Source organism: Microcaecilia unicolor, chromosome 6, assembly GCF_901765095.1.
Source record: "Microcaecilia unicolor chromosome 6, aMicUni1.1, whole genome shotgun sequence".
NCBI classification, from domain to species: Eukaryota; Metazoa; Chordata; class Amphibia; order Gymnophiona; family Siphonopidae; genus Microcaecilia; species Microcaecilia unicolor.
The window spans coordinates 104,420,761-104,446,754 of NC_044036.1; the positions used below are offsets into that span (position 1 = coordinate 104,420,761).

The 25,994-nt window shown below is 43.3% G+C and overlaps 1 protein-coding gene across 1 annotated transcript in view; it reads left to right on the forward strand.

Moving 5' to 3' along the window:
• HENMT1 (HEN methyltransferase 1) overlaps positions 1-25,872 on the forward strand; it is a 34,051-nt gene extending 8,179 nt beyond the window's left edge. The window contains exons 3-7 of the mRNA XM_030206300.1: positions 2,012-2,124; positions 6,133-6,267; positions 6,912-7,094; positions 13,298-13,475; positions 23,552-25,872. Of these exons, the coding sequence (XP_030062160.1) occupies positions 2,012-2,124; positions 6,133-6,267; positions 6,912-7,094; positions 13,298-13,475; positions 23,552-23,974 (1,032 nt within the window). The 3' untranslated portion in view covers positions 23,975-25,872. The remainder of the gene's footprint in view (positions 1-2,011; positions 2,125-6,132; positions 6,268-6,911; positions 7,095-13,297; positions 13,476-23,551) is intronic.
• The last annotated feature ends 122 nt before the right edge of the window (positions 25,873-25,994 follow it).

Here is a 25,994-nt window from a genome sequence, read left to right on the forward strand (position 1 = left end):
ATATTAGAATAAAGCAGTCCTGAAGAGGGCCAATGGACGGAGAATATGGATTAGTGGGATAAATTAGAAAACTTTCATCAGCATAAAAGAAACACTAGTGGATTGAATAATAGTGGCCAGAGGACTGAGAAAGAGATTGAAAAGAAAGGGCCTGCACCAACTCCAGTTGATTCAGAATGCAGCAGCAAGACTCATAGAAGGTTGCAAGCGACATGACCATATCACACCATTTTTGCAAAAACTTCATTGGCTACCAGTACAATACAGGGCTAAATTTAAACTTGTCTGATCTTCAAGGCCCTCAAAGGAAAGGCCCCCGAGTACCTGAAAAATAGGATGATCCTCCACACACCACCAAGGACACATTAAGGTCCTCCCAAGGACTTCCTTAACTACACCCTTTCCAAAAGACATTACACGATGTGATACCCGCAAGCAAGCCTTCTCCGGAGTAGCACCCACACTCTGGAATGCACTGCCTGAAGGCTGCGCTTAACACAAGACTATTTCTACTTCAGTAAGCAGTTGAAAGCTTGGCTCTTCAACCAGGCCTCTAATGGAAGAAGTAACTAATTCATTAATCTCACTCACACATACAAGGAGTGACTCAGGTTGTGTATACTGCAGCAGGACATGTTATCCAGTCCTACTCTAGCTGAGGTAATATTTAACCATTTCTCTGACCTCATGTGCAACTTTCTTTAAATCAATCACCTTACTTTCTAACTCTTATCTATATGTTACATCTTTGCTTTACCCTTCGCTATCAATTATAATGCTCTATTACATATTGTGTTGGTATTGTAAATAGTATACCATTGTTTTTGAATATTTTTACTGCTGCAATTGTCTGTTGCTCTTGTTTGATCTATTCTTACCGTACACCGTCTTGAGTGAATTCCTTCAAAAAAGCGGTAAATAAATCCTAATAAATAAAAGAAGAGGAGACAGAATAGAGCCCTGCAAAATCCCACAAGCCAAGGGACGAGCAAGCTGTGAAGAAGAATAAGTAACAATCTTAAAAGAGCGGTTTGTTAGAAAAGATGAAAACCAAGAAAGAACAGAACCTGTCAGACTCAGGGAGGCTAGGTGAGCTAGAAGTAGGGAATGGTCAATTAAATCAAATGCTGCTGAAAGGTTCAGTGAAATAGTACGTACAATATTATGTTTATCCAAATGGGGGTGGATCTCGCTTAGTAATGCGGTTAAGACTGTTTCAGTGCTAAATTAAAAAGAGGAGGCTTGTTTATAAACTATATTTTCTGAAACATTGGAAAGGAAACATAAGTTTGAGACCGATAGGTCCTGGAATCTAAGGAGGGCTCTTTTCAAAATATGATGGGCAATAGCTGATTTCCAAAGAAGTGGGACCTGACCAGTTGAAAGACTTTTCTTAATAAGAGAGAGAATTTGGGGCAATAAATCAAGTTCTGAAAGTTTCAGCCATGAAGACAGAGGGAAAAGGGTCGAGCAAACAGTAAGTGTTCCTCATACCTGAGAGAGTTTTAGAAAGAGAGTGCAATGTCTGCAGTTCAAAGGAAGACCAGATGGACAACCAAATGAGAGTTGTCAGAAGAGACAGAGGCTGATGAGTCTTGTAAACAGGAATCAGGCAGCCGTAAAGTACCTCCTGTGTGAGGGGGTGGGGGAGAGTGGAAACTAGTAGTAGGAAGAGTAACAAGTGGCAGAGTATCTCAAAGAGCAGAAATTTTGGAAGTAAGGAATTGAGAAAGCTGCTCTGCAGAGGGGATTAGAATAACCATAGCATTAAGAACAGGTGATGTTAAAGAATGAAAAAATAGGGAAAACGCTCCTCAGATGGATTGGGAACTGTTCTGAGACGAGTGGTGAAGTACTGGGTCTTGGCCTGCCTAAGATAAAAATTATAGTCTCTGACTAGAGTTTAAATTGGCCTTATGACTATGGGAACTTCACTTGCTGTGTAATATGCAAGAAATAATAAAATTGAAGACTGAGATTCAATAATATATTTATTTGATCTAATTTACAGGTAGCAGACCTGGGTTGTGGTGAATGTTCACTGCTATGGAAACTGAAATTCTGCAGCTCAATCGAGGTGCTTGCAGGAGTAGACATCAGTGAAGATGTGATGAAGGAGAAGATGTAATCTTTTAAGTATTATTTATCTCCTTAAAGAGTAGTACATATAAGCTAGGTAATGCAGAAAGTCCAAAGACAACTATACATACCAGTATTGCCATACTGAAGATAAGGTCAGATTTGGGATGTATTAAGGAGTGGAGGAGTAACATAGTGGTTAAAGCATCAGGCTTGAACCAGAGAGACCAGGGTTCAAATCCCACCAACACTCCTTGTGACCTTGGGCAAGTCACTTAACCTTCTATTGCCTCAGGTACAAACAAATTTTAAGTCCTCTAGGGACAGGGAAATAAACCTACTGCATCTGAATGTAACTCGTTTTGTGCTATCATTGGAAATACTAAATAAAAAAAAAATAGATAACACATTTTGTCCTCGGAAGTAAAACACATTACAGAATTGCTGATATATTGAAGGATCAAATTATCCGAAAACCTCTAACAGGTGATAAGCAAAAAGCAAACCGTCTGCACTCTTAAGTTTTGGGTAGCCATGTTGGGTATTCCATTCATGTTAATAAATTCTGAATTTGACCTTGTCTTCAGTGTGGCAGTACTGGCACAGTGGTCTTTATCCCTGTTCTATACAATGCTGATACCGGTTGGTTCTATATTATAGCATGTCATCAGCCTTTCATTTAAGCCTTGTAGGCTTAAATGAGTGGATGGCATTGCCAAAGTGTTGTTGTGAAAGTAGTAGTAACTTTGAAATGCTCAGCAGATACAATTTTCCATTCGTGGAAAGGAGCTTTGCCATGTTCATACTTTTTTGTTATGGCAGGTGTTCTGGAACTATTTTGAAGAGACTCATTTCATAATTAGTCTTGGTCTGTTTACATTTTTTTTTTTCTTCATTGCACATGATGTTTTCTATGCCACTTTGTTCTGGTTTCTTTGTTTGTTTTGGGTTGGGGATTGTATTGGTGTGATTAAGGGCAATTTCACCAGTAATGGAATGACAAAGTTATTTAACATTCTGCAATATTTTATCAGATTGGTGATATATCTGAACAGATTGACTCATGGTTTTTGTACATTGCAGTTTGCCCTACTTGTAATGCTTGTTGCTTTTGTTTTAATTGTCTTAGTTTTTAGGAAACTACGAGGAATATCACTAATAAAGGAATGACATTTTGGAGATCAGCTTGAGGGTTGGGTTAAAACAGGGGTGTCCAACCGCAGCCCTCACCAGGTCGAGTTTTCAGGATTTCACCAATGAATATGCAAGAGATTGGAGATCTATTTGCATACAGTAGAAGCAGTACATACAAATAGGTCTTGTGCATATTCATTGAGGAAATCCTGACTGGATTGCGGCCCTTGAGGACTGAGGTTGGACAACTATAGTTTAGAACATCGCAGAACTCAGCCCAACCACTTGCAACTGCACTGTGAGCACACCCATGCTGGATGGGCAATCCATACCAAGTACACCAAAAAACAATTTGCATGAACATTAGATTTGCAAAATACAAATTCCTTAGCGTTCTTACCAGTCCAGAACCTGGGGGTTTTGTTCCCGTCAGTGAAAAGATGGAGATGAGACTAAAGACTCGTGGGCTGTGCCCTATAATGGCACTGCACAGCCACAGGTGTTAAGTATTTCTCTGTCTCTGGAAGATGGTGACAGGAAACCATGCAGCTCTTGAACTAGTTGGGAAGGAAGCCCCTGGACCAGTTGGAGAATGAGGAAAAGGTTCCAGTTCTCAAAACTGCTGTGGGGTGTGCTTCTGGGGCTGGAGCGGTAGCTGACGGGCGCTGAGCAGCAGCTTACTCCTCCTTCAAGGGCCCTTAGGACTGTCATGTTGGGGCTCCGGCGTCTTCCCTGTGAGGAAAAAGTGGCACCTGCCTTCAATCCCACACTTCACAGCCATGATCAGTGAGCTCTCTGCTCCAGCGCATCTTTTGTCTCTCCTCGGGTCCTTCTCCTCCCTGTCCCTAGTTTCCCGTGATACCATTGACGCCTCCCAGCTCTCTAGAAGGAGCCACGATTGTGAAGGAGAAGGGTGAAGTGGGCAGGAGTGGCAGAGAACCCTAGAGTGGCTGTGGAGTACTTGCAACAATGAAGAACTGTCAGGACTGACAGCTCCAGACCTCTCGTTACATTTTCCATGGTAAAGGTAGGGGCTGCTTCTGTGCATTGCTCAGAAAAACAGCTGTGTATCGCTCAGAATGTACATTTGAATGCTTAATAGCTCATTTAAATAGATTAGCATAGGATTCCCTTGTCTGCTGTCCCACACGGTAGAAAGCCCATAGAACCCCTATGTGCATCTCCTGCTGAATAATGTGCTCACTAAACCAGCTGGACCCGGTCTATAAAGCACATCGCTGGCCCAGTAGGCTTTGTGCATTGGGCCCAAAGTCTGTAATCCAACAATCTACTATTGTATGTACATCAGTCCAACCTGAGGGTTTTTTTGAGACCCTTATTATCTCACCCCACCAATCCCTTGGTAACCACTGGTAGAGGCCAACACTCATCAAATAGAGATTCTGTAAAGTCCACTCTACAGTTGCGAAATAAGGAGTGAAGTTGGAGTTGCATATACCATCACCATATCTGTAATTCTTTCTGAGGCACAGATCTCCAGTTTCTTACTGGTCCTTGTTACACAAATCCAAAAGATCCCTATCTAAATCCCATTTAGAATACTAGTTGCTGAACCTTGCCTTCCTGCTCTGGACTTCAGTACTGTATGTGAATTTGCATGCTGGTCTCTAGATATTTTTAACACATTTGGTGATTCTCCTTTATCTTAAGTTTTCACACACTTTGGTCCCAGATCATAAATGTTTGTTTTTTCTTATTTGTTTTAAACTATATAACCTTGTATTTGTTATTAACCGACTTGGTGAACACCTTTGACGGTACTATGTAAGCCACATTGAGCCTGCAAATAGGTGGGAAAATGTGGGGTACAAATGTAACAAATAAATATAGGGATACCAGTCTGCATGACAAAGGTCATAATATGTTCATTGTAAAGTATCATGTAATAGCAGTAGGTTTGTCATCCTCCACAGCCTGCTGAAGCAATGCCAAGCCCTTTGCTATTAAAAGTGTTAAAATACATACAGTAGGCGTTTTAAAAATTATCACACAAGATAATCATGCAGTATGTTATATTTAATTGTGACACATGGTTTGTGATCTAGTCAGCCTGGGCAACATATTTTCAAAATAAAATATTCAGAAAATTGCACAGAAATTGAATTATACATACCACAGTCTCTTGTAGGAAACCATTGCAAATATATTTTGCATAACATCACAGTATATGTAATTAATGGAGTGCCACAAGGCAAACGTTCTTTTTTAAGAAGTAAGCAAGACCAAACGTTTAGGTTCTTCCAGGAATCCCATTGGGGTTACACAGAGATACATTTCTAAACAGCACATAACATTACTCATTACTTGAATGGGCTTGTCATTCCATTATTTATTTCAAAATCATAAAAAAATGCTTGTATATAAGAATAATTTTGTTGAACCACTGGAATGACACAGGGGCCTAACACTGGAAAAATAGCCTAATGTAGGATGTGCTAAAGTGTTCTTCATTATTTTTGCCATCTGCATGCAGTAAGCATTTGGTATTTATTTATTTTCTTTCTTTTCTTTTGAGGGGGCATGTCAAGATGGAGAATGGGTGTGGATCTGTTAATCAGCTACTGTGTTGACATTACTGCTGCCATTAACTGGTTAGGGGGATGGGATTTGCTATACTGCCTTTCTATGGTAACAGTCAAAGTGGTTTACATATTATACACAGATATTTATTTTGTACCTGGGGCAGTGGAGGTTTAAGTGTCTTGCCCAGAGTCACAAGGAGCTGCAGTGGGAATCGCACTGGCCAGCCAGTGTGGTTGATTTTTGTATAGACAAACAATTGCTAATGCATACTGTATTATTTTGGAAGTGCCAGATGTATATAAAACTCAATTATTGTTTTCAGAAGGATGCATACAATTTTCATTGAACTAAAAACAAAATGTTTGGTTTTTTTAGGCATACACTGTCTCCCCTTCCATGTGAATACCTACAACCTAGTTGGAGACCTCTAGTTGTTACCTTGTACCAAGGGTCAGTTGCACAAAAGGATCCTAACCTGCTTGGTTTTGATATGATAACGTGCATTGAATTGTGAGTATTAAGGTGAAAAACATTTCAGTTCTCATTAGTAAGGCAAAATGCTAGATGTGTAACATAACTCATAAGTCATCCCCTTTTGAAAACATGTTCTGTGAAGCATGCGCTGGGGTTTATCTGGCGTTATTTGAGGGACTCAAGTATTTTATTTTATCATTGAGAATGAGATAGGTAAGCCTCTATATTAGAATGTGTATTAATGTGACATGTTCAGTACAATATTCAAACTGAAGGACATAAAAACCACGGTGAATACTAGACTGAGTGATTTTACCATGGCAGGTAATGCATATTCCTGCCATTGGTGAGGAATTGCCAAGTTTTGAGTCCTATCTCCACCACCACTCGTGATCTGCTGTCCAGAAAATTTATAGGCAGGCAGAAGGAGCAAATGTCACTGACAAACCTGCATGGAGGGAACTATATGAGTTAACTTTGAATATGTATGATGATTTTAAAATTTCTTAACTCTGTTTCAAAAACGCCCAGTGTTTTCATTTAGTGCTGAAAAACCTTACAGGAGTAATTTTGATCACCAGTTTAATGGTAAGGTCTCAGGATTTACAAAGTACTTCAGATACAAAGGATGTTGTCTGGCCGCCTTACTTACAGTGCATTGCCAATATTACCCTCTTCAGAATAGAGCACCTGGAAACAGAGGAATTAGCAGCTTTCCCAGATGTGATATTTGGTTTTTGGGCTCCAGTCATGGCGGTGATCAGTACACCAAACTCTGAATTTAACAGTTTACTTCCAGGAGTGAAACTATTCAGGCATCTGGACCACAAATTTGAATGGAGCAAGGAAGAGTTTGAAAGCTGGTAAGTCTGATCACATATAGTACCTCATTTTAGATTGGTTTTGTAATCTGAAATGGTTTCAATTCACTTCTGCTGGGGAGTATTTTTAAGACTGCCAGCAAAGGGGAGATGTAAAGTAGAATTAGTTGGTTTGTTTTGATTTGTAGAGCATGTAATAGGAAATTAATTATTACCATAAAAGTGGTTTTCTTTATTTTTTTTTATCAACTTATTATCATTATTCAGCATTATTGGTGGTATAGTTCATGTTAAGCTATGGATTAAATGCAGTGAGTGATATATGCAAACATATCAATTTAACACTTCAAGAAACAAACCTTGAGATAAAAGTAAAGCCAACAATAGGAAATAAATCTCCAAATAAAAGACGTAAAAGAAAAACAAATATTAACTTATGCCCAATCCTCAGACATCACCAGAAGAGGGAGCATTACACAAACCAAAGAAATCCAAATAGTAAGAAATAAAAGGGTCCTTTTACGAAAGTTTTGTAACAGATTTAGCACATGCTAGATGACAAGATGTCCATAGGAATATAATGATCATCTTATCATTTAGCGTGTGCTAAATCCATTAGTGCACCTTAGGAAAAAGACCCCAAAATGAGAGAGCTGAAAATTTAAATCATAACTTCAGAAGCAAGCTAAATGGAATCTAGGGTGGTGGTCTTAAGGGTGACTACCCTGAACAATCTTATAACTCAAAAACAAAGGGGGTCTTTTACTAAACCACTACTATGAGCATCTTGGCATTTACCACCAGCTGATTTCTACTTTGAGCTACAAACGCTACCACAGCTTGTTAAAAGTCCCCCAAAGTCAGCTGATGAGACTTGGATATAAGAAGGTTTTTTTTTTTTTTTAACTAAACATTTATAAGGAAATTTCAAAATGAATGAGACACCTGATGACCCTAGGCCTCATTACAATAAGCTGCCTTCTGAGACATGTTAGCTATATCAGGAAAATCTCTGTCTTCACAGAGTTGTATTCAAGGTTAGAGAACTTTCAGCTTTATTTTCACCTATTGAGAGTTTGTGTAATTTTCTTCTTGCTAAAAATCCATGTATGTATCAGGGGCGTAGCCACGGGTGGGCCTGGACAGGCCCAGGCCCAGCCACTTTCCCTCCAGGCCCGCCCCAACATTGTCGTACCAAGGCGGGGCGATCCGCCCCGCCGGCGTCGCAGCTCCGTCGAGGAGCAGACCACCCGGAACCCAACCTTAAAAGAAGAATCGGACTGTGAAGCGCCTCACGTCAGCTGCTCTCTTTGCCCTGCTCTGCGCTGCTGCAGCTGTAAAGCGATTTACTCATCGGCCCTTCCTTCACCGTCTCCTGCCCTCTGATGTAACTTCCTATTTCCGCGAGGGGGGGACACGGTGAAGGAAGGGCCGACTAGCAAATCGCTTACAGCTGCAGGCAGAGCAGGGCAGAGAGAGCAGCAGACGCGAGGCGCTTAAGACGGAGCATTAGCAGCAGTGGGGTGTCAGAGGGAGGGGAAGGGAAAGAGGTCATGCTGGAAGGAAAAGGGAAGATGGCAGAGGGGACAGGAGCTGGATGGGAGGGTCAGAGTGAGAAAGGGAAGGGACACGTGCTGGTTGGAAGGAGGAAGAGAGGGGCTGGATGGGATCCTGAAAGAAAGAGTCAGAAGGGGAGGAGGAAGATTTGGAAGAGACAGTTACTGAATGGAGAGTGGGAAGGGACAGGTGCTGGTTGGAAGGGATAGAGCTACTGGACATGGGAGGGAGAGGAAGAAGGGACTGGAGGGAAGGGAGAGAGCTACTGGGACATGGGAGGGAGAGGAAGAAGGGACCTGGAGGGAAGGGAGAAAGCTGCTGGGACATGGGAGGGAGAGGAAGAAGGGACTGGCTGGAAGGGGGAGAGCTATTGGACATGGGAGGGAGAGGAGGAAGGGCTGGAGAGCTGGTGGACAAGGGAAGAAGAGGAAGAAGGGACTGGAAGGAAGGGAGAGAGCTGCTGGACATGGGAGGATAGGGAGAGAAAGAGGGGAGATGGATGAAAGGATGCAGAGAGAAAGGGGAGAGACTGGAAGGATGTGAAGAGAGAGAGGGGAGACTGAACAGAAAAGGGTAGAGAGATAGACACTGGATAGAAGGAGAGGGGAGATAGAGACACTAGATGGAAGGATCAGGAGAGAGGATAGATGGGTGGAAGGATGAGGAGAGAAAGAGGGAGGACACTGGATGGAAGGGTAGGGAGAAAAAGGAGACACTCGATGCAAAAGAAAGAGGGGAGACACTGGAAAGATGGGGAGAGAAAGAGGGGAGCTGCTGGATGGAAAGAGGGAGAGGACAGAGTAGGGAAAGACTGGAGAATAAGAGGAAGGGGCATGTGGAGATCAAGGGTGAGGAAAAGATGAAAAGCCATAGGTGATGAATGGACAGGAAACCCTGGCAAGAGAAAGACAAAGGAAAGCAGAATCTAGAGACTGGGAGCAACACAATGAGAAAAAGTAAATGGCCATACAACAAAGGTAAAGAAAATAATTTTATTTTTAATTTAGGATAAAGTAATATGGTACCTGTGTTAATAAAGTTTCAGAGACCAATACTTCCTTCCTTAGGTCAGGAGAGAATACCATAACAGCATTATACTGACCTGAGGCAGGCGGTTTTGGCCTCTGAAAGCTCATTGAAAAGGGTGTTAGGCTATTAAATAAATTATTTTCTGAAACCTGATGCACTGAAAAGCAGCACTTTACCCCTGGGTGACAAATGCATCTGATTAGTGTGACTAAATTTTGCTGGGGAAGGGGGGTAGAGAGAAAATTTTGTGCCCACCCACTTTAGGTTCAGGCCCATCCAAAACTGGCAGTCTGGCTATGCCACTGGTATGTATTTTTTTTTTTGTTTCCCTTTTTGCAGTAATTTCCATGACCCCATAGGATAGGGAAACTTCTGTATTATTTTTAAAACATTTTAGTTTGATTTCCTTGCATATTTAACTATACATCCATATTTAAAGGAGGTTTTGAGACCTGGTGGAAGGAGGATAACCAGTGGGACACTGTCATACCGGGGTACAAATTATATCGTAGTGATAGGGTGAATCGGATTGGTGGAGGGGTAGCATTGTATATTAACGAGAGCCTTGAATCAAATAGATTGAAAATTCTGCAGGAAGCAAAACACTCCTTGGAATCACTGTGGATTGAAATTCCATGTGCAAAGGGGAAAAGGATAGTGATAGGAGTGTACTACCGTCCGCCTGGCCAGGACGAACAGACGGATGCGGAAATGTTAAAGGAAATCAGGGACGCAAACAAACTGGGCAACACAATAATAATGGGGGGATTTCAATTACCCGCATATAGACTGGGTTAATGTAACATCTGTACACGTAAGGGACATAAGATTTCTTGATGAAATCAAGGACAGCTTCATGGAACAGCTAGTTCAGGAGCCGACAAGAGAAGGAAAAATACTAGACTTAGTCCTTAGTGGTGCTCATGATCTAGTGCAGGGGGTAACGATACGAGGGCCGCTTGATAACAGTGATCATAATATGATCGGTTTTGATATTGGCATTGAAGGAAGTGAAACTAGGAAATCAAGTACGCTAGCGTTTAACTATAGAAAAGGTGATTACGACAAAATGAGAAAAATGGTGAAAAAAAGACTGAAAGGAGCAGCTCGCAGAGTAAAAAACTTGCATCAGGCGTGGATGCTGTTTAAAAACACCATCCTGGAGGTTCAGGACAAATATATTCCACGTATTAGAAAAAAGGGAAAAAAGACTAAACGTCAGCCGGCGTGGCTAAACAGTAAGATAAAGGAAATCATTAGAGCCAAAAAACAATCCTTCAGAAAGTGGAGAAGAGAACCAACTGAAAGTAACAGGATAGATCATAAGGAATGCCAAGCCAAATGCAAAGCGGAGATAAGGAGGGCAAAAAAGGACTTTGAGAAGAAATTAGCGTTGGAAGCAAAAATACATAGTAAAAACTTTTTTAGATACATTAAAAGCAGGAAACCGGCCAAAGAGTCGGTTGGGCCGCTGGACGAAAATGGTGTTAAAGGGGCGATCAAGGAGGACAAAGCCGTAGCGGAGAAATTAAATGAATTCTTTGCTTCGGTCTTCACCGAGGAGGATTTGGGGGGGACACCGGTGCCGGAAAGAATATTTGAAGCGGGGGAGTCGGAGAAACTAAACAAATTCTCTGTAACCTTGGAGGATGTAATGGGTCAGTTCAGCAAGCTGAAGAGTAGTAAATCACCGGGACCTGATGGTATTCATCCCAGAGTATTAATAGAACTAAAAAATGAACTTGCGGAGCTACTGTTAGAAATATGCAATCTGTCCCTAAAATCGAGTGTAATACCGGAAGACTGGAGGGTAGCCAATGTTACTCCGATTTTTAAGAAAGGTTCCAGAGGAGATCCGGGAAATTATAGACCGGTGAGTCTGACGTCGGTGCCAGGCAAGATGGTGGAGGCTATTATTAAGAATAAAATTGCAGAGCATATACAAAAACATGGACTGATGAGACAAAGTCAGCACGGATTTAGTGAAGGGAAGTCTTGCCTCACCAATCTAATGCATTTTTTTGAGGGGGTAAGCAAACATGTGGACAATGGGGAGCCGGTTGATATTGTATATCTGGATTTTCAGAAGGCGTTTGACAAAGTGCCGCACGAAAGACTCCTGAAGAAATTGCAGAGTCATGGAATCGGAGGTAGGGTATTATTATGGATTAAGAACTGGTTGAAAGATAGGAAGCAGAGAGTAGGATTGCGTGGCCAGTATTCTCAGTGGAGGAGGGTAGTTAGTGGGGTCCCGCAGGGGTCTGTGCTGGGTCCGTTGCTTTTTAATGTATTTATAAATGACCTAGAGATGGGAATAACTAGTGAGGTAATTAAATTCGCCGATGACACAAAATTATTCAGGGTCGTCAAGTCGCAGGAGGAATGTGAACGATTACAGGAGGACCTTGCGAGACTGGGAGAATGCGCGTGCAAGTGGCAGATGAAGTTCAATGTTGACAAGTGCAAAGTGATGCATGTGGGTAAGAGGAACCCGAATTATAGCTACGTCTTGCAAGGTTCCGCGTTAGGAGTTACGGATCAAGAAAGGGATCTGGGTGTCGTCGTCGATGATACGCTGAAACCTTCTGCTCAGTGTGCTGCTGCGGCTAGGAAAGCGAATAGAATGTTGGGTGTTATTAGGAAGGGTATGGAGTCCAGGTGTGCGGATGTTATAATGCCGTTGTATCGCTCCATGGTGCGACCGCACCTGGAGTATTGTGTTCAGTACTGGTCTCCGTATCTCAAAAAAGATATAGTAGAATTGGAAAAGGTACAGCGAAGGGCGACGAAAATGATAGTGGGGATGGGACGACTTTCCTATGAAGAGAGGCTGAGAAGGCTAGGGCTTTTCAGCTTGGAGAAGAGACGGCTGAGGGGAGATATGATAGAAGTGTATAAAATAATGAGTGGAATGGATCGGGTGGATGTGAAGCGACTGTTCACGCTATCCAAAAATACTAGGACTAGAGGGCATGAGTTGAAGCTACAGTGTGGTAAATTTAAAACGAATCAGAGAAAATTTTCTTCACCCAACGTGTAATTAGACTCTGGAATTCATTGCCGGAGAACGTGGTACGGGCGGTTAGCTTGACGGAGTTTAAAAAGGGGTTAGATAGATTCCTAAAGGACAAGTCCATAGACCGCTATTAAATGGACTTGGAAAAATTCCGCATTTTTAGGTATAACTTGTCTGGAATGTTTTTACGTTTGGGGAGCGTGCCAGGTGCCCTTGACCTGGATTGGCCACTGTCGGTGACAGGATGCTGGGCTAGATGGACCTTTGGTCTTTCCCAGTATGGCACTACTTATGTACTTATGTACTATGTACTTGTTTTACATCCCCTTAAGTTGATGCCAGTTTTCGGCCATGCTTCTCCCCCCCCCCCCCTCAACATTTAGAAACTAGACATATGTAATTTATATTAAATGCAGCAAGATGGTGTTCATTTCCAATCCATCTCTAAATAAATATATATATTTTTGTTATTCTGTGGATCTAGCATTTGAAAAGAAGGACACAGAGGGAAATTGGCAAGAACACATATGTGCTGACTTGCAAACACTATGTTTTTTTTGGTTGTGTGCCTTACAGTGCAGGTGTGTTGATTTTCTTTATACCATTTCACAAAGTTGAATATAACAATAAGGTTTAATTTTAGGGCTTTGAAGGCAGCTGGTTGCTATGGTTACACAGTGGAGTTTACTGGTGTTGGAAAACCACCTCCTGGAGCAGAGAGTGTTGGATTTTGTACCCAAATAGGTATATTTGTGAGAAACTACATGGAAACGGCTGAAACTGTAAAATATAAGATGACCATAAGTCATGTTTACAAAACTGTAAGTATTCATTTTGCACCATTTGAACAGTACAGCTTATTGATGGTCTTATACTCACATGGAATTTTAGAATGATGATTATAAAAAAGTCCTGAATATGGTTGCACAAAAAGTTCAGAGTGATTGACTTCCAAGACAAGTGTTTGATGCATGGGAGTATTAATGTGACTCTACCATATCCCTCTGTTTTGTTATTGCAATATATACAACTTTTAATGAAGAGAAATAACTAAAAGCAAAACAAATTCAAATAAAGGACATAAATATGATCCCTGTTAGAGGCATAGCTCTGTGTCACGTTTTATAGCAGTAGTTTTCAAATCTATCCTGTTGATGAGCGATTAGAGTATCTCTAGTCAATATTTGTGCATTATATTTTGCCTAGAGATCCAGTACATGGAAATTTCTTATGTCTGTTCATTGTGAATGACCTGAAAGCTTACTTGGCTTTTGGGTCAATAGAACAGGTTTGGGAGGCACGGCTTCACAGTAGTACTCAAACAGTTGAATCTCAGCCTTTATTTTCATTTTTCACAGTGCACCCTGTGGATATTACAGTAGTCTGTTAACATTCTTTCCCTGTTGTGCTTTTATGCTTTAGACGTTTCCAGGCTTCCATGTATGAGTTGGGGTAACCACACTCAATGGAAAAGATCAGCATGATGGTGCAATGGTTAGAGACCCGTCTTGCTATGCTGTGAACTTAGATTCATTCCCACAAGAGGTTTTAGCAAACAGAAGGTTAAATTCACCCTCTCTCATTAATGGGTTGTGGAAAAGGAGCTGTAGACAACAAGAATAAAGTTAGTCCTTTTTTGTTCTTTTCAGAGATTAATGTGCATCTCACTAGGTTGAACACTACATAGCATGTGATTTGTGAAAGATATTTTGATGAAAGCTCACTATAGATCAAGGGTTCAGAATATCCAGAATGAATAGATATGAGATCAACTTGTATGCAGTACTTCCATTGTATGCATATCTATCTCATACCTATTCATTGTGGCTGTTCTGAAAACATGTGTTCTGAGATTGAGGTGTTTTCTTTTAAACTGCTGCTGGAGAAAAAGTCAGTCCAGACAAGCAGAGGCAATAAACTAAAAATGTTTATTGTCATGAAAAAATTAGAACAATGAATAGAAAAGGTGCAGTCAGCAAACAGTAACAGGTAACTGAAATATGGATTAATTATAAAATTAACAAATATAACTGTTCACATTCACAGGGCCTCAGCAAAGAGATCTTTCTCACTTTTCTCCTGGCCAAGGCTGGAGTAAAGGCCAGTACATCCTAGCTGAATTTTGAGCTCCTGGGCCACAGAGCCCAGAACAACAAGTTTTAAAAATAGCTGGCCACATCCCCATCACTGCAGGTTACCTCTTATGTGTGTTAACTAAAGAAGGAGCAGTCTCTATAAGAACTTTAAACATAAACATGCACCACCTGCTGGCCAAAATAGAGAAATACACTTCACGAAATAACAGTTTTACAGTCTTAAAAACTTGCTGTTCTCCAAAGACAAGCAGGCTGATATTCTCAGAAGTGGGTGACGCCACGTCGGCCCCGGAGGATTTTAAAGCAAAATCTAAAAATCTCTTTTACGGCATTCCGTCGCGTGAGCGATCGCACTGTGCATGTGCGCACACCTCTTCCCGCTTGCTGTGCGGACACGCCCCTCAGTTTTTCTTTTCCCGCGTCTGAGGAGACACGGAGTTCGTTAGTGCTTCGTGTTTTCTTCAGGTCCTCGGAGTAAAATCTCTTTTTTTATTTTTTCATTTGTACTTTTCATGGCAGGCTCATTGTGGCTTATATATACAGATACTTTTTGTACCTGAGGCAAGGAAAAGTTAAGTAATTGTCAGAGTCACAAGGGGCTGTGCCTGAAATGAAAACAAAGCATTTAAGCTTCTCTTTTTCTTTTTTCTTATAAAAGTGCTGGTATATTGTTATCTGTGGGCTCTCTCTCGCCAGCAAATAAAACAAGCCCACATTTTTAGGATCCATTTATTAAAACTTAACAAATGGCTCTCGAGAGCTGTGAGAGCCTGCTTCAGCACACCACTGTCTTTAAGCCTCACAAGTGGTGAAGGTGTATGTCACAGGAGAAAAGCAGGAGCCTAAGCAGGTGCAACCCTGGTCAGCCACTGAATGGGCAACCTGGTGACACAAAATCAGTGGTGTAACCTTTGAAGTGAGTCTCCACCCGCCTCGGCCTCTCCTGCTCTGCAGGTCATTCGGGCGCATCGGCGGATGTGTCTTGGGCCGGATCATCTCCCTGTGAAGCGCAAGTAGTGTCTCAAAGACGAGACGTATGCTACTTGTCAGGGATGTCCGAAGGAGATCAATTCTGGAGTCCGACAGAGACCGATGCACGCTGGGTATAGTTATGCATCGAGTAGGTCTCCACCTGCCTCGGCGCCTCCTGCTTGGCAGGTCATTCGGGCGCATCAGCGGGTGTCGGTATCATCGGTGCCCAGAGCTTTGCTCCCTCTGTTATGGAGGTATCCGGGCTTCAGACATCAGTCGGTGCCGAGAGCGTTGCTCCCTCTGTTATGGAGGTATCCTGGCATTGGACGTCGATACACCGGTACCAGGTATCAACGGTGCCATCGGTACCGGGTATCATCGGTGCCATCGGTACCGGGTGTCATGGGTACCGTCGGTACCGAGTATCATCGGTACCATGGGTGCCGTCGGTGCCGAATATCATCGGTGCGTCGGTACCGAGGAGTATTGGTACCATGGTCGGTGCCATGGGTCCCATCAGTACCGGGTATCATCGGTACCATGGGTCCCGTCGGTACCGGGTATCATCGGTACCATGGGTCCCGTCGGTACCGAATGTCATCGGGGCATGGGTGCCGTCGGTGCCAGGTATCATGGGCACCATCGGCACCAGGTATCATGGGCACCATCGACCATTGGTACCAGGTATCATTGCCATCGATACCGAGTACCATGGGTACCATCGGTATCGGGTATCGTCGGTACCATGGATACCATGGGTACAGGTATCATGGATACCGTCGGTACATGAGTACCATCAATACCAGATGCCATGACCAGGTACCATCAGTGCCATGGGTGCCATTGGTACCAGGTGTCATGAGCACCTTCGGTACCATGTGTACCATCGGTACCGTCGGTGCTGTTGGTGCCGGATATCATGGGTACCGTCGGTACCAGGTATCATGGGTACCATCGATACCAGATATCATGACTATCATCGGTACCAAGTACCATGGGTACCATTGGTACCGGGGGTCATCGGTACCATGTGTATCATCGGTACCGTCGTTGCCATGGGTACTATCGGTACCATTGGTCACATCTCTGTTATGGAAGTCATCTGGCAGTCTGGTTTCGATTCCCTTGCATTTCCAGATTTTGTCCTTGGCTTCGGGACCATGGATACCAATGGATGCCATGGGTGCTACCGCCTCCTGCGGCATCTAGCTTTTCACCTGGTCTCCTTCACCGATGCTGCCTTTGGTAGGGGTGTTCGTGGCCTACTGGGGCAACTTCTCGACCCCGTCGTAGAACTTACCGCGCCTCCATATCGGACGCATTTGGATCTGAGCTGCTCGGTTTGAGTAGTTAGCTCAGTTCAATGATGGTTCATCTGATGAACATGAAGGTCATGGGGTTTTCTCTGCTGAGAATCCTCTAGATCTTCTATCTGTTTTGACATTACAGTGGAGATTGTGAATCAGCCCAATGCCCAGATGCTCGAGGTCCTGGACTACCATCTTCACCTGAGTCTTCTGCCACTCAGAACAGATAGGAGTTCTAAGAACTTGCTTCGGCGCCCCCGGGGCCAGAGCATACATCCTTAGCCTCTTTTGGGGAATGGCGTACCAGGCTGGCATGATCGCGTCCACAATCAAGTCCTGCCAGATCTTTACGAGCATTCCCACCGGAGTAGGCTAAACCTTTTCACCAAGTGGTCAGGTAGCACACGGTGTGTCGCAGGTTCCTGTCCAAGGGCATTTTCGACACTTGTAATGTAACACCTAGATTTCTGCTCTAGGTACAGTGATGTGCAGACTCTCATGACTGTGTGTCTCTCACCTGGAGGAGGAGACTCAGCAGAAAATTGTAGATATGCTGTGCAAACACTTCCTCATCTCGGAAGTTCTTTAGAGAGAAGAGTAGTTTTCCTTGTGCCTTAAGGGGTCGTACCTATACTCCTACTTCTCGACAGCCGGTTCAGGCTATGCCTCAGCACGCTCGTTCTAGTCAGCGGCGTGCACCTAATCAGGCCCCTGCAGCTATTCTGCAGGAACCAGAGAGGGGTTTTTGACTGGCTCCAATTCAGCATAGCCACTATAAAAAAAAAAAAAAAAATGTCCGTACCGGCCAATCTGCCTGTCGGGGGGGGGGGGGGGGGGGGGGGGGGGGGGAGTTTAAATTTTCTCCACCAAAGGTGACTTCTTTTATCCTCCAACCGGTGGGTTTTTTCAAATAGTCCGGTTAGGATACATTCTCAATCTGGAATCAAACCCTCCACATTGTTCATTGGGAGCTTAATCCTTTAGCTTCCATCAAAAGTGAGTACTTGCAGAGGAACTCTCTGCCTTTCTCAGCGCCAATGCAGTCGAGCCCGTTCCACCAGGGCAAGAAGGGTTGAGATTCTATTCTAGGTCCTTCCTTGTGGGTTGCGTCCCATCATAGACATAAGGGGCCTAAACAGTTTTTGGTTCAGGATGCTTTCCCTGGGCATCCTTCTTCCCATACTTCAGGAAAACGATTGGTTATGCTCTCTGGACTTACAGGATACTTATACTCTCTTTACATCCAGAGTATGTTTTTCCTAGTGCCTAGCTGTTGTTGCAGTGTATCTTCATGGACTGGGAGTGCATGTGTTCCCTTAACACGATGATTGCCCGTCTCAACAGATTACAGCACAGTAAATATTGAGACTTCTAGACACATGGCTTCCACAGTTCACGTAACTCCCATGGCACTTTTGCATATGACATCCGCTCAGTGCATCCTAGCTTCCCAGTGGTATCAAGTTTAGGGTATCTAGAGGATGTAACCCAACTGTTCGCCAGTCTTCGGAATTCCCCTCAGAGGTGGTTAATTCTCTCCATTTTGATTCTGAGGCGTCCCGTCCACCTTACTCAGTCAAAAGCTGCTGACGAAGGTTGCATCCCTCCTGGCTATCCAACCAAATTATTTTAATTCAACCAAACAATCGGGTTGTGATGTACTCGATAACAAAGGAGTACTGGATCTTGCCCTCTGAGTCAGGATGCCATGCAGATGTAGCGGTGGGCCCGCAACGCGGCATGTTTTCTCCAAGCCACTTATCTAATTGGCGTAAACAGCAGTCTGGCCGACAGGCTGAGCAGGATAATGCTACAGTCATGGTTGTTGAGCATGCCTATAGTTTCGATAGATCTTCCGGAAGTGACACCCCCTCAGTGGATCTTTTTGCTACTTAGTCCAATCGCAAAGTCCCTCAGTTCTGTTCCAGGCTGCAGGTTCATGGCAGGCTACCATCGGATGCCTTTCTCCTTCTTTGGGGGACAGGTTTTCTGTATGCGTATCCTCCCATACATCTGGTGGAAAAGACTTTGCTGATTCTCAAGCAAGATTGTGGAGCCATGATTCTGATTGCTCCTTCTAGCTGCGTCAGATTGGATTCCCTCTTCTTCTGGAGTTGGAATGTTTTCCAGCTCTCATTACGCAGAACGAGGGGGCACTTCTACATCCCAACCTCCAATCCCTGGCTCACACGGTCTGGATGTTCAGAGTGTGGGTTTCGTTGAGTTTTCCAGAGAGTGTCTCCCGACTCTTGCTTGCTTCCAGAAAAGATTTCACAAAGAGGTGTTATTCTTTTTCATGGAAGAGGTTTGCCGTCTGGTGTGACAGCAAGGCCCTAGATCCTGCCTCTTGTCTTATACAGACCTTGCTTGAGTTCTTTCTACACCTGTCTGAGTCTGGTCTCAAGACCAACTCTGTCAGTATTCATCTTCGTGCAATAAGAGCTTATCATCAACGTGTAAAAGGTCAGCCTTTAGCTGTCCACTTCATGACAGGTTTATTTCTCCCCCAATATTGAGAGAATTCCTTGTATGTGTCTAGGGGGGATTCTTTCTGTTAGGCTTAGCACCCCCAATAATTTTGACAGTTGGCTCTTCTGCTTCGGTCAGAGCCCCTATCACTCCTTATCCAGTATCTTGGGGTCTCAATGTCGTTTTCATCCAGCTGCTGCAAGCTCAATTCGGGCCACTGGATTCCTGCCATCTGAAGTATTGGACCTGGAAGGTCGTTTTCCTTAGTGGCTGTTCCTTCAACTCGTAAGGTCGGTGAGTTTCAGACTCTAGTAGCTCAAGCGCCTTACCTTACTTCTCATCTTAACAGAGTAGTTCTCCGCATGCAGACAAAGTTCTTACTGGCGCTGGTATCAGAGTACCAGCTGATCCAGTCAATTGTCTTGCCAACATTCTTTCTCCCTCATCTTACAAGCCCTGGCGAAAGCAAGCTGCGCACTTTTTGCGTGGAGCAGACGAGCTCCCTCGGACGGTCCGCCCAGTTGTTTATTTCTTTTAATGCCAGTTGCTGTCGGAAACTGCATCATTTCTTCTTGGCTAGCAGATTGCATCTCCTTCATTTTTGTCCAAGCTGGACTGACTCTAGAGGGCCATGTCACGGCTCACAAAATTAGAGCCATGGCTGAGTCGGTGGCTCATCTAAGATCAGTCACTATTGAAGAGATCTGCAAAGCTGCGGCGTGGTCATCAGTCCACACATTCACATCTCACTACTGCCTTCAGCAGGATAGCCGACGCGTCAGTCGGTTTGGGCAGTCGGGGCTGCAGAACTTCTTTGGGGTTTAGAATCCAACTCCAACCCTCCTAAGCCCATTTTTGTTCTGTTCCAGGCTACACTCATTTAGATGTTTCTTCTTTTCAGGTCAATTTTTATTCTGGCCTCGCCGTTGCGAGACTCAATTGACCACTGTTTGTTGTGTTGTGTAAGCCTGGAAGCTAGGGATACCCCACTTGTGAGAATATCAGCCTGCTTGTCTTTGGAGAAAGAGTAGTTACTTACCTGTAACAGGTGTTCGCCGAAGACAGCAGGCTGCATATTCTCACAAACCCTCCCACCTCCCCTTTTGGAGTTGTCTCCTCCATCTTTTGGATTTAACTGAGGGGCGTGTCCGCACAGCGAGCGGGAAGAGGTGTGCGCACATGCGCAGTGCGATCGCTCGCGCGACGGAACACCGTAAAAGAGATTTTTAGATTTTGCTTTAAAATCCTCCGGGGCCGACGTGGCGTCACCCACTTGTGAGAATATGCAGCCTGCTGTCTTCGGAGAACACCTGTTACAGGTAAGTAACTACTCTTTTTGTAACACTAGCTAATTAAACAACCAGTGGCGTTCCTAGGCTGGCTGACACCCGGGGCGGATCACCGATGCACCCCCGGGTGCAGCGCGACCCCCCCCTGGGCGAAATTACACCCCCCCCCGGTGCATTTTTACCTGCTTGGGGGGGTGCCGCACGCCTGTTGGCTCCAAGTCCGCTCGTTCCCTGGCTGCTGTTCCCTCTGCCCCAGAACAGGAAGTAACCTGTTCTGTGCAGAGGGAACAGCAGGGAGGGAATGAGCGGAGCCAACAGGCACGCGGCATCCCCCCCAGCGACGTGCACCCAGGGTGGACCGCTCCCCCCCCCCCTTGGTACGCCACTGTAAACAACCCCCTTCCAGAAAACAGAGGTAACATATTTCACCACTTTCAAAAGGTGGGATTTGTATTCCATGATAAAATTCCAGAACATTTTTGCCAGTAATTGTTATGGTCAGCACTGAATTGAAAGAAACTGGATAGGCTTTTAGCTGAACGAGGTATTGGTGGGTGTGCCTCGAGGGCAAAGTGCTAATCTGATATTCTCAGCAGAGAATCAGATTTGGAGTCAGAGTAGGGAATGACATGGGGACAAAGTTTGTCCCCACCCCGCTACAGTGGAAAATTTCTCACATACAACAAGCGATCGATTTTGTCTTTTATTGAAAATGATGATGGAACTAGTGCAATGGAGTTTGAGTTTGTAGGGCCTGGATGGGGATGGGTCAAAGCTTGCGGGGAGGGAGACGGGGATGGGGACATAGTAGATGACGGCATAAAAAGACCTACACGGTCCACCCAGTCTGCCCAACAAGATAAACTCACATGTGCCATTTTTTGTGTATACCTTACCTTGATTTGTACCTGTCTTTTTCAGGGCACAGACCGTATAAGTCTGCCCAGCACTATCCCCACCTCCCAGCCACCCACCACCGGCTCTGGCACAGACCGTATAAGTCTGCCCAGCACTATCAATTTTGTCCCTGTGTCATTTTCTAGTCGGGGGTGGGGGCATTTCTTTATTGTTAATTTCTTGCTCCCCCTGGATTACCATGAAGAGCACTGTTTGACAAATTAGAAGGTTGAAGGCACTTTCTTCTCTTCTTTCATGCTATCCAGCTTTCAAGCTATGTGTCATATTCAAAGAGGAGTATCTTCAGTTTTGTACGTATAAAAAAAGGAATATTTGTGGAATAAGGTTCCTTGTGTTTAATTATTAAGTAACAAAGTTTAGCCAAAGTCAGAGTGACAGCACTATTTTTGAACTTTCTTTTAAACATTGTATTGCTAGAGACTGTATTCTTAATCCTGTCACTCAGGCATAGATCTTTCTTTAAATACTGTACAATGCAGACTTTTTTGGTTAAGAATGTGACACTGGAGGCACCCTTTAATCTCTTACCAGAAACACTGATGAAACTCAGAAATTGGGAAATGTCTCCAGGACTTATTTTCCAGTCACGTCTGCATTCCATTGTTCTAATTGGTAATTTTGATTTTTGGGGGGTACCTGGAGTAGGCTAGCAGCAGTAGTGCACAAGTATGTTTCTTTCCTGGCAAGTGCACACCCACCACTTGAACCAGTGCAGTTCACTCTCTCCCACCTCTCTCAATCTTTTTGTACTTCCCCTTTCATTGCTTCCATCCTGTCTCCTCTCTGAAGTCCTTCTGCTGCCTCCCAAGTCCCACTGGTGACTGAAGGTTCTTCCTCTGTCTCTTGGGGCCCAAGCAAGGCTATTGGTGCTTTTCACTGTCTGCTTCCGGTCTCTGATCAAGTCTGAAAAAACTGTTGGCTTCTGCTACTGAGGCTCTTGTTAACAAACCCAATCCACTTGTCCCAGGTGAGCAGACAAGTTCATTTTTTTGTGAAACTATATGAAAAATCAGGCCTACCATTTTGTAATATTTTAAATATGATGCATATTAATAATTGCAATAATACTACGAGTGTTGAGACCTGCTCTGTGATGCCACTGCTAGAACTTCAGGTCAAGTTGCAGCTGTTCCAGTATCCTAGTAAAACTTTTAAACCAGCCCTTTTGAAAATAGATGCTGTTTCCAAAACCAGATTCTCACATATTAAGTGATTAAAATACTGATCTTAAAACATATCTATAAAGCCCGTAGAATATTATGTGTAATTGTTAGCAGTCTCCTTTTTTTTTTTTGGAAACATAACAACCCTGCTAAATTGTTTTGTAGTGGGAGGAGATGCTTCTCTTTAACACAGTTTCGTGGTCTCTTGATTTGAACATTACTTTTTGCTTCATTACCAAAAGCCCAACTAATAAAGGTGGGAAGTGAAAATGTTTGCATCTATGATAAGCATGGCCCAACCCTGTTACTTTTTCCAGCTATAACTGTTCTAGCCTGTGGGATGTTTTTTTTTTCCCCATGTTTAGTTGCCAGAAGCAGCAATAGTCAAAAGCTCAAGAGGCTTTTCTCTCTCTCTCTCTCTCTCTCTCTCTCTCTCTCTCTCTCGGGTTGCATCCACTGAGATTGTCTGGCCAGCAGCTAGCTTCTGCCCCATCCTTTGCCCTTCCCACGAGCAAGGACTTATCTCATGAAGTGAGCCTCTGTCTTCGAAATGGGCGCACATTTCAGGTCTGATGTTTAGCACAAGATGTTGTAAAATAAGTTTGACTGAAGAAAAATGTCCAGACTTACAGTAGCTTAAATAACATAAGTATGTGCATATTCTCTTTTTTTTTTTTTTTAAGATTTTTAAAGCAGTATATCCAAGCCTTCAGGATGAGAAATACTTGCAGTATGCTGTGGTCAGTGAAGTTCTTTATCAAGCACACAGAATTAAGAGTCTGTGGGATAGTGACCATGCCAAGGAGAATGGACATAACCAAGCTACTGAGGAAGAAAAGAGCTGCTGGCCACCTGGACATTGTGTGAAATTTTTAAAGAAGTGTGATCTGAGGGGGCATCAAGAGCGGTCTCAGAGCAGAGGAACTGAACCATTCATGCAAGATAATGCAGTCTGCATACCTCTGGAAAAGCTTTTTTCAATTCCTAGAGTGAAGCAACTGTGTGGCACGCTTGAAACATTAATTAAGATGATTACTGGCAAAGTAGAACTTAGTGTTGATGGTTCTTCTGTGATTGTCCGAATTGATGAAGATGGTAACGGGTAGTCAAAATTGGGCCTTTTCCTTTTAGTTTCTTCTTTGATAGAGTGAGTTAATTTATTTTAGCTTAAATATATTGCTTATAGAATGCATGTACCAAGGTGTATTTCCACTGTGTTTTAAGGACAGACTTTTGGATTTGATTGCTCATCATGAGATTCTGTACGTATACATTCTGCCTCCAGCATCACTTACTTCTGAACCTCACTGACCTCCACCTTGTTACTCTTTTCTCAAGCCTGTTACCAAAAATTGAAGAGTATAGCGTAATTTTTTCATACCTTTGTGGCCTTAACAGTGGTGCTGACAAAGAGCTTCCTTCTGTTAGTAGCAACAAACATGCTTAGAGAGCAGGCAATTAACTGACCAGGAGATGTTGCTGGAGAGCTGTGCCTTGATCGCTGTCTACCAGGTAGCCTGTCAGCAGTGTCTTCTCAGCTTAACTGGGATCTGAATTTATTCTCTCCCTTGGCAGAGCAGACTGCTGCTGAGAGCCTCTTTCACCAGAATACAATTGTGGATAAATTATTCAAGATTTTGCAGTCAGTTTTGATGATTTTGGGATTCTGAAGGCAAGCCATCCAGTCCCTTGCAACAAGGTACAAATGTTTATTTGCAACTGATGGACAAAAGGCCTCTATGTGTGCCAGATTTCTATACACACAGTCAAACAGCAGTTGTAGCTCTCCCCCCTCCCCCCCACACACACACTTAATTTTCCCAAAATGGGCCAACAGAGGTGGGGGTTGCCTTTGTAGACTTCCGCTCATTCATCCTACATCCCCATGCTGTTCATCATCAGCTTCCCAAGTCACACCACATCGCCACCTCCTTTTCCTTTGGAATAAGGTGACAGCAACAGGTGGAAGCTGAGTGAAGCGGCGGCTGGTACAGGCCATCCACCCCATCCTCCTTACTTCACCACAGCACTTCTGCTCCATTTTTGAAAACAGGGTGCAGACAGCAAATATTCTAGTGTGTTTTCATAAAAGTCCCAAAAGAGTAGGGTAGGCGGACAACTCTTCTGTCACAAACCAGAGACAAAAAGTATATGGCATAAGAATCTTTATTGTTGTCGATACACTCAAACCTTCTGAAAACTCAACACAGAGCCGTGTTTCAGCTAGATGCCTGCCTCAGGAGTTGGCACAGTTGTGAGAGTGTAACTAAAGAGTGAATTTGTGTGGTTAGATACTACCATGGGTTTAGGTAACTTGGTGATTTTAATACCTTGACTGTATTTTTTACAAATACAATGAGAAGAAAAAGTGACAAGTTTGTGGTTTTTTTTTGTTTACTATAAATTTGATTTCTTTATAAAATTTAATTATATTCATGTTTCATTTGGAAAAAGTCCCAAAAGAGTAGGGTAGGCAGATGGCTGTTCTGTCACAAAGTGACAGGTGGTGGACAAAGCAATTTCAAAACTCTAAAGAAGATAAAATAGGAAATCCTACTTCTTAAAACATACTGTATTTCTTTGTGATTGGATTTTTTAAGATCAGTTTAACCCCCCCATTGCCTCAGGTCATGATATTATAAAGTGATTGTATGTGTTAACATGATACATGTTTGTTTGTTTTTACTGCTGTCTTATATACATTTTATAAAAGATTCCATGTTCAGCTTTTGTAAAATGGGCCACAGGTGTTACTGAGAATTGGCTGTTGAAGTATTGTTGAGTTGCATAGGGAAGAGGCCTGTAGTATTGTTAGTCACAGCCTTTATACAAAAGGAAGGACAGAGCTTCAGGCCACAATGTAAATGAAGCCATGTGCATTCAAATGTACTACTCATTGCTGAGTTTTACAGCATTTGACATGTGAAAGCAGTGGCATTGTACATAATACTGAGGGCATATATTGCACTGTACTATTATGAATTATGGTATATCAAATTCTTCAAGATTTATTTTGTCTAATTACACTTAATAGACTGCTATTCAGAACAGCATAAAATTAAAACCTGAGCGTTATTTTTTTTCTTTTCTATAATTGTAATGAGAAAATAATACATTCTTTACAAA